General features: G+C 39.8%; 1 protein-coding gene across 3 annotated transcripts; it reads left to right on the forward strand.

Moving 5' to 3' along the window:
• Positions 1–925: 925 nt before the first annotated feature.
• On the forward strand, positions 926–6,337 carry LOC114475536 (sialidase-3-like). Of its 3 annotated transcripts, none has more exons than XM_028466431.1 (3): positions 926–1,077; positions 1,165–1,575; positions 3,401–6,337. In XM_028466431.1, the coding sequence occupies exons 2-3, from the start codon at positions 1,351–1,353 to the stop codon at positions 4,406–4,408; spliced, it is 1,233 nt and encodes a 410-aa protein (XP_028322232.1). In that variant the 5' UTR covers positions 926–1,077; positions 1,165–1,350; the 3' UTR covers positions 4,409–6,337. The 3 variants fall into 3 exon arrangements, with proteins under 3 accessions (XP_028322232.1, XP_028322233.1, XP_028322231.1); XM_028466432.1 differs by having other exon boundaries at positions 1,280–1,575; XM_028466430.1 differs by having other exon boundaries at positions 934–1,575.
• The last annotated feature ends 3,236 nt before the right edge of the window (positions 6,338–9,573 follow it).

The following is a 9,573-nucleotide window of genomic DNA, read 5'->3' on the forward strand; positions in this document are numbered from 1 at the left end:
CTTATTTGCTCGAGATTTGTCGCATAATATACGTTATGAGTTACTATTAAAATCTGGTGTGATTTAAACGGTTATTATATCTGTGTTTTGGGAGTTGCTATGAGGAAACGATACGTAATTAACTTTAGGCTGACGTGTATGGGGAGAGGTTTGTCTAAAAAATATTTACAATCATCCCCGAGACCCTGTTAAAGTGGTATGAAAATGGATGGATATTTACAATCATATCCACAATCTTCACGTGTCTTTTTTTTTTTATTAGATTTTCACGTTTTTTTTAAAAAAATGTGTTTATTTATTTTATTTTCACATGTTTTTCAGATTTTCAAATATGTTTTTTTTTATGTTTCACATGTCATTTTTAAGTTTCACATGTTTTTTTTTAATTTCCACTTGTTTATTTATTTTTATTTATTTATTTATTTTTTAGATTTTCACGTGTTTTAAGATTTTCAAATGTATTGTTTTTTATATTTTTCAGATCTTCAATTGTTGTTTTTTTTTTTTTTTTAGATATTTACGTGTTTTTGAAATTTTCACGTTTGTGAAATTTTCACGTTTTTATTTACAGTTTTACAAGTTTTTTTTTAGAATTTCACAGTTTTTTTTTTTTTTTTTTTTTTTTTAAATTCACGTTTTTTTATTTTTCGTGTTTTTAAGATTGTTGTTTTTTTTTTTTTTTTTGATTTTTTACATGTTTTTGAGATTTTCACATGTGTTTTTAGATTTTCAAGTTTTTTTTTGATTTTTTTTTTTTAAAAAAGATTTTCACGTGTTTTTCAGAAACGTCATCGACACACGAATTATTACGCATGTGAAAAATCTATGTGAAAACTGTGGATATATTTCAGACAAATCTCTCCCCAAAGACGTGCACAGGGAAATAACCCCTTGAGCCGAACCCGGAAGTACGTGTGGATACGTATTTTGCTCGTGCGCCGTGTTGCGTTCTGGTGAAGCGTCGCATCAGTGTGTGGAGCGTTTTAGAGCTGCTGATTTTAATGTGCGTTTATAGACGCTACGATGCGGTTCCTGCACCGCTTTCACAGTGACACCCGTGACGAGTGACCGGTGAAGGTAAGTTAAAGCGCTGCGTGGTGTGCGCGCGCGCCCTGTGCGTCGCATGCGCCGCTTGTAATGATCCATTCATCTGTGTCTAAACAGGTCTGTGAACTCTGAGCTTTTTTTATTAAAGGCTGTAAGAGAGTGTTAACGAGCTGAGGTGTAGCCACACATCTGCTTTAACCATTTACCCTAGCCTCTGTGTGTGTGTCCACAGGCACACACACACACACACACACACTCAAACACTACACACACACACACACACACACACACACATCCTCCACCATGGGAAACAGGCCGTCAAAGAGTGGCAGTGGAGAGGAACCAGTGAAAACAACTTTGTTTGAAAGGGAACAAAGTGGAACCACATACCGGATCCCTGCTCTCCTCTACCTGAGGCACTGCCAGACCTTTCTGGCCTTCGCAGAGAAAAGATCCTCGTCTGCTGACCACGATGCCAAGATTCTGGTGATGAGAAGAGGAACACTGAAGGAAGATGGATCAGTGCAGGTAAATGACCTCCAATTCTTATTATTGGGTTCATTGTATATCAGGGGTCACCCCCCAGGGGTGGACAGGGACCAAAATTCAGCCCTGGTATTTTGTGTCCAGACCAGCCCACTATATTATCAGTGACACCACATAGAAGCCGTTATTAAAGCTGCAGTATGTAAGCTTTTTTTTTCTTGGCATAATTTGGTCAACAAGTTCTAATGAACTACAGCCGGGCCCGCGGAACGTCTCCGTGCTGAATAGCACACACCACATTCCAGAGAAGTCAGTGAAATGACTCTGTTTAAACAAATAAAACAAATGAAACTATGTGACGTAAAATTGTAATCTACGTTGAATTGCCTTTGAAATGATATATCCCATGACTATGTTCCCATAAATTTGGAAATTACCGGAAATGGGGGGTTGGCCCCCGGGCCCTGTAGCCCATTTAAAAAAAAAGGGCTCGAGTGTCTCATCATATTCATACAAAACTGCATTCCAATCTAACAGTAACTAACGGAGGAGTAGTCATTTGAAAAATGGGGCCCCCTGGGTCCCCATGTCGCCCCCGTGACATGTACGGGGTAATGGGCCCCATTTATATATTGGTATGCGCCAATGATTTGGTGTCACCTAGGCCTGGTTTTTTGTTCTTCTTTTGGGGCCCCTTGGGGCACCCCTGGGCCTCAAGTCGAAAATCGTTCTGCTGGCGACATTGATGTGGGGTTGCGGTGCCTAGCTGGGGGGGCATGGGTTCGCCTTCCTATCGGTCCGTGGCTGGCGGGGTGGCCCTGCTTGGGTGGTTGGTGGCGTCATCTCTCGTCGGGGGGGGGCCGGGGCCGCCCACCTGTGGAGGGTGCTATGTCGTGGTGTCGTGCGGGCCTGTGCTGGCCCTGGTGTGGGAGCTGGCCTCTCTTCTGCGCGGTCGCCGCCTGCTTTGGCGGGGCGGGCCGCTTTGGGCCGGCTGGCGGCGGGGGTCGCCTCCTAGACTGCTGGGGGATGTGGCTGGTAAGATGATATCAGCGTAAAGTGTTGTAAAAGTTCATTTTCAGAAATTTGTAGTTTTTTCACCACGGCAGATTATTACATCACCTGGTTGAAGTGCGTTTGATTGTCAAAACAAACATGATCGCCTTTTCCTAACTCCTCTCCTAACACCTTTCTTTAACCCCATGACGTCATCCACGGGGTTAAAGAACAGTGGATAGGAAAGGAGGTAGGATAGGAGGGACTATTCGGAATGAAAAACCTCAGTGGCACATGGAAAAAAAACAACAACTATTACAGTCACATTTAAACACTCAACCAGTTAGTTATATATTTAACATATATTTTACACGTTTTAACCAAAGTTGATGGATTAAAATTGTCCACCATAGCAGGTGGGGATGGGGTGTTATCGTTAACTCATCAATGCAACGAATTAAGCTTTTCCAGGCTATCAATAAGCACAATCTACATAGTTACTGTTTTTACTTTACTGCAACTACGATTGATGGAAAAATAGATAATTACCGTAATTTCCGGGCTATAAAGCGCCGTGTTTTATTGGCCACATTATTATAATTTAGCAATTTTCTAAGAAAAATCCACACATGCTGCGATCACAGCGAGTCGGACTCTGAGTCAGAATACGGACGCGATCGCTTCTGAACAAATCCAACGTGGGGATTTGACAACTTCATGCTGTTATGCTACTATTACAAACTGGCTGACTTTTACTGTATACAGAGCAGAGATCAGAACAGCCTGTATCCAGAAACCAGTTCAATTTGTGTTTTCAGGTCATAATCTGTGCTTTATCTTATGATTTGATGTTGTTGTTGTTTTTTTTTTCCAGTGGTCGTCCAGTCAGGAGCTGTCAACAGCTTCTTTACCAAACCACCGCACCATGAACCCTTGCCCAGTGTACGAGAAAAACACCAAAACCCTGTATTTATTCTTCGTCTGCATCTGGGATAGCGTAACGGAGATGAAGCAGATTATCACAGGTAAGAACAAGACCCGCCTCTGTTGTGTGAGCAGCAGCGATGACGGACAAACCTGGAGCCAAAGCACGGACTTAACGGAGAGCGTGATCGGCGACGCCATCCACAAGTGGGCAACCTTTGCCGTGGGTCCCGGTCACGGTGTTCAGCTGGAGAACGGCCGACTCATCATCCCCGCCTACGCCTACTACGTCCCCTACAGATGCTGCTCCTTCCCCGTTCCCTTCACCGTGTACCCTCGAGCACTGTCCATCTACAGCGAGGACTTTGGACAGACGTGGCGCATCGGTAAGATGCTTAGAAACAAGTCGTGCGAATGTGAAATGGCGGAGATCATTGACCACGAGGGCAGGAGCCACCTGTACTGCAACGCTCGCCACACCGGGGGCCACCGATGTGAGGCCTTGAGCGAAAACAGCGGTGTCTACTTCGACAAACCGCACATGGCCCCGGAGCTGGTGGAGCCGCCTCACGGGTGCCAGGGCAGCGTCATCGGCTTTCCCGCTCCAGAGTTCGTCCCCAACGACGACACCGAGAGCAAAGCGTGCGGCACGTCGCTGTTGTCGCCGGACACGCAGACCTGGCTCCTCTTCATGCACCCGACCAACAAGTCCAGCCGGAGAGACATGGGCGTGTACTTGAACCGGTCTCCTCTGCACTCGTCCGGATGGGACCGACCCCGGATCCTGCACAGCGGGCCCAGCGGGTACTCGGACCTGGCCTACAACGGGGACAAGGATCAGTTTTCGTGCCTGATGGAGTGCGGCGTGGACAGCGCAATCGAGCAGATTGCGTTCATGTCGTTTTCCCTTAATGATGTCATGCAGACGGGCAATAAGAGAGACAAGAGGATCCGCTGAAATGTGATTGTTTTATTTCTATATCGGATCATATAATTTCATAATCTCCTGCAAGATTAAAAAAAAAGAAAAAGAAAAAAGAATCCAACCTAAAGCCACTCAATATTCTGTGCAGTAACATTTGTCTGTGTTTACTATTGTTCTACATTCTGGGGGGTATTCCAGAAAGTGGGTTATGTTCAAACTCTGAATATGATCAGGCTCAAAAAAGGGAAACTCTTAATTTCCAGTTCTAGAAAGCTAAATTTACACTCTGAGTATGTCGCCATGGTAACATTCTCTGTGAACTTAATAGGGTTGTAAATCACCTGTTTTATTCTGATTGATATCAGATAATATTTTGACCGGCCACTAGGGGTGAAATACAAAAAATGCCTTGATTATGGGCGTTACTGCTGACGCAGTAAGACACTGCCGGTCAGCGCTGGCAGTGACTACTACACACAGTACACAACCCACAAGCATAAACACATATCACACACAGACGCTTTAGTACTTACTTACAGTCCCTGCTCTACTCTCACCGTGAACCTCAGAACACTTCACCCTCACACACACACAAAGATACACACAGCAGCAAGAACACATGCACGTTCGTGCACACGCAGAGACAGACGGGGATACACACACTGTTTCTATACATACACATATCTTTCTTAACTTTCTGTGCATCTATAAAGAACAGATTCTGCGCTAATCAGAGTCAAAATCATCACCGCAGGAACGCACGGTGCATGGAGTTCCACATTGAAAAAAGGGGGTTTGGGGTTTAGTTACTCTTTAAGTATGGTTAAATCTTTGGCAGCTGTGACGATGTTACCTTTTCTTTTTAGAATAGGCTCATATTCCTCTTAGAACAGGCTTATATTCCCCAAACACCTGCAGGAAAACTTCTAGCTTCATCGGGGTGAAATAAGTCACTCTCTTCCAGCTGGTTGCCATGGTAGTTTGTGGCATCCTTGCTCTATTGAAGATGGCTTTTTATCGCGCTTGTGCACGTGAGTAACTCGAGGTTTACAAACTCAGAGTTGATTGACCCACTTATTACCATCTGTAATGGAACGGGATACTCAGAGTTTGCCCATCGCGGAGTATGTTAACTCAGAGTTTATGGATCGACTCAGAGTTTGTTGAACCTCCTTTCTGGAGTACCCCTGGAGATGATGACGATGCATGCATGAGTTGTGTGTTCTGTCTCTTTGTTTATGTGCGAAAGTAAGTCTTAATATAATTGATATGCAACCAGTTGTTAAAGGAAGCTATTTTTCATAGACTCGTCTGGGTGCTTGATTTCCAGCATGCTGTGCTAGAGCGTCATTACCCACCTTGTGTGTGTAGCATGTTTGAGAAACACGTTCCCCATTTTTCCGCATCTTTCCAGGAGCGTTCACTTTATTATTCCAAGCAGAGGAGAGGAGAGAATTTGCCTACCTCTTTATTCCTTTTTTTTATTTTTTAATGATGATCATAGCAGGCCTTGTAAAGCAGAGTGTAGAGTAGAGCTGACTTCTATGGGCTGAGTCTCTCCTTTACATTTAGTATATACTCGAGTTCACATATGCCTTCTACGCCACTGTTTAAACGCAGGCTGTGCCTCAGCCTCCTCCGTGCACACTTTGTTCTGTGCGTCGCAGTGGGTGCCATAACCCTACTGGGGGGGATGAAAATGAAGAAAATAAAAACCTTTTAGATTAAAAAAGGGACCAGCTGAACTGATCTGCTGACCTGCTGGAGAGAAAGATTTATTTATTTTTTTTTTATCAGATAAAGACAGAAAATGTAGGCCTCAAAGGTCAATAAATCCAAGAAAAAAGATGTAAAAGGTTAAAAATTGCAGCTCGAAAGTTGGTTTTCATCTCCACTGTAAACACTTGTCGGAAAAGTTCCCTGCATTGCATTGTGGGATGTGGAGCCCTGTAGACGGATGCACATAGAAGTGTTTTTACTACTATACACCTCAAACTCAATGAGTATATACTGTCTACTATATACTGTAAGTCAATCAATCAATCAATCAATCTTTATTTGTATAGCGCCAAATCATAACCAATGGTATCTCAAGGCACTTTACAGTAGAGCAGTCTTAAGGACGGACTCTTCATTTTATGGATACACACATATGCATATATACGTATATACACATACATATGTATCCCACACCCAACATGAATTCATCATGGCGGCAAGGAAAACCTTCTGTTAAGCAGCAGGAACCTTGTGTGGATCCCATTCCTATGATGAACAGCCATCCACGTTATGCTGTGTTGGGTATGATTAGGATGATGAGCGTTCCTACTAAAGTATACTTTCACGTTTCCCAAGATGCATTTGGAACCTACCACGACAAAAACCTAAATCACACTGAGGCTAAATATCTCTGTTGATTCTCCACCTTTACTTTGAAAGTTCTGAAATCATTTGAAGTGAGAAAGTGACCAACATGTGCTCATTTGATTCATAAAACTCACGTAGACACATTTCATTCACACATTTTGGGGCTTTTCAGAGATTCTCCATTGTGCTACTAACGAAACGTCTGGTTAACTTCAAAATAAGAGCCATATTTACAAAATTTACTACTGGAAGACAAGAAAAGATTTTTTTTATTTTGAAGAGAGGATGTTTGATATTTAGCTTGAAGCTGGTGTCACATTCTGAGTTTACCTCCGTACTAAGATTCTCTTACGATCTCAGTACGTGACTGCTACGTACTGAGATGTACCCGTGCTAGATTAGCCATGCACAGAGAGTGTTGTGATGTTTTCAGCATTTTTTTAAATCAGTACATCAGTCGATAAAAAAAATCGACCAATGATAAAAAAATATGATTGTCATGATCAGATTTACAGTATATGAAAACAACAGCTTATCATTGTAAAAAAAACTGCATAGAATAAATTATGAAACATATATATTTTTTTATACAAACACAATACATGTAATTAAAAACTGCATTGAATAAATTATTAAACCTATATATTTTTTTATACAACAGCTTTGAAATTGAATTTTCAATCTCGACACTTGTCCACATATGGTTTTTAATAAAAGTAAAGAGCAAAAAATGCAGTGTACGGTAACATCACAACAGGAAAAGAGAAGCAGTTTTCAAATTAAAATACATGCCTAACCTACAAAACAAAGGGATTTTAGTCATTGTTATTCCTCGTGATATCGCCGCTTTACGCTAGATTTTTCATGTTAACTCCAAAATAAACATCCATCATTGTTTTCCTGCAATTTTCAGTGAAAACATCAAAAATTAGTTGGGAAGTCACTTTAAAATAGTTTTTTTTTTTTTGTTGGGCAAAAACCATTCTATGCATCCGTCTACACCGGACTCCATATCCCACAATGCACTGCACCAAACTTTTCCCACAATGTCACTAAAAGTGTTTAAAGTGGAGATAAAAACAAACTTTCCAGCTGAAATTTCAAACTTTGACATTTTTTTGTACTTCCCCAAGCAAATGTTTGATTTATTGATCTATGAGGCTTACCCTAACCCTTTTTATTTATTTATTTATTTTAAGCAGCTCCAGCAGCTTTAAGCCTTTAAAGCAGCTGGTAGGTGAGCGATACTGTGCACAGTTTGAATCCATTAAAAAAAAAAAAAAAGCAATATTTTTTCTTAAGTATAATATTTCCTATACATTTATTTTCAAGTTCAGCACATTCAGCATGGTATGTGACAAATTATTCTTTATTTTAATTAGTTTTTCCCTATGGAAACGTGGCATTATGACGACTCATGATCTATAAACTAAAGCCACTGTCAGAGATTGCACATACAAACTGTTGTTGTGAGTGACTTAAAAACATCCCGTTTAGCCTATCGTTGTGCTGTTTCTACAACCAGCCCAAATGTGTTCCTGTTGATTGTTGTGCTAAGTGACAAATCTTGCATGAATCATGTATTTTAGTAGAAAAATAAAGGTAACCTGTGATCACCCGACGCGCCCCACGTCCTGTATTTATCGTCTTCTACCCTTGTTTACCGACTGATCTTAGAAGATCTAAGAAGATAAATAAGTGTTTTTTTTTAAGTTAATATTCTATTTCAAACTAAAACAACACACAATCTTAGACTGTATTTTTTACTTTCACTTTGTAAAATATAAATCTAGTTAAAAATAACAATAAAATGCAGTTAAATATGATTATCAGGCAAGGTTTGCATGAATATTATGATGGAAATAACAATATAAAATACTTAGCAGGGCAGAAAATAAATGTGAAAAGATTTAGAGTAATTTTAAAGATTTTTTACCAAAACAACATATTTGGACACTTTGAATAACAGAATAAATTACAAAAGTAATTTAGTAAGTAACATTAAAAAAAAAGAAAGTTACTACATATTTTTAACTAAAAGAAATACAGTTGGATGTAATATTTAGGTGTTAAAACATTGAACCACTTACAATTTAACACATGGTTTCTCAAATGGGGGTACGTGTACCCCTAGTGGTACGCAATAGCCCTTGAGAAAGAGAGAGATGAAAATTGACAAATTAAAATATAAAAATGATTGGGTTTTAAGATGTTTATTTTTAGTTAAAAAAAAATGATAATCATACTAAATATTACCAGCAACTCACAAAACACCAACAAAAACACAAAATGAGAGAAAATTATACTGAATGATAAAAAAATCTGACAAATAACAAAATACACAAAACGACACCAAAAACACATGCACTAAGAGAGAAATATACACAAAACGACAACAAAGACACACTAAATGAGAGAAAAATACACAAGAGCACTAAAAAAATACATAAAAATAACAGAGAAACATAAAAATGACTTAAGAAACAACCAAATAATACCAACAACACACAAAATAAGAGAAAAATATACTGAATAATAAAAAAGAACAAACAAATGACAACAAAATGACTCAAAAACACACAAAATTATGATAGAAACTGTCTTGATTAGAAGGGAGTGACAAGAAATGATACAAACTATAGAAATAAATCTATTCATTAGACACTAAATACTGTTTTATTCCACCTATTTACAAAATAAGATCATTTAAAATGTGTTATCACTCATTCATTCCATCATTATGCTCTGTCACGGCAAATTTGCGGTTGACCTCATTTGGAGTCATGATTTATTGCTCTGGTTGAATGATGGAGTCCAGTCGGAGCATTGAT

The sequence above is a fragment of the Gouania willdenowi genome, chromosome 14, assembly GCF_900634775.1.
Source record: "Gouania willdenowi chromosome 14, fGouWil2.1, whole genome shotgun sequence".
Classification (NCBI taxonomy): domain Eukaryota; kingdom Metazoa; phylum Chordata; class Actinopteri; order Blenniiformes; family Gobiesocidae; genus Gouania; species Gouania willdenowi.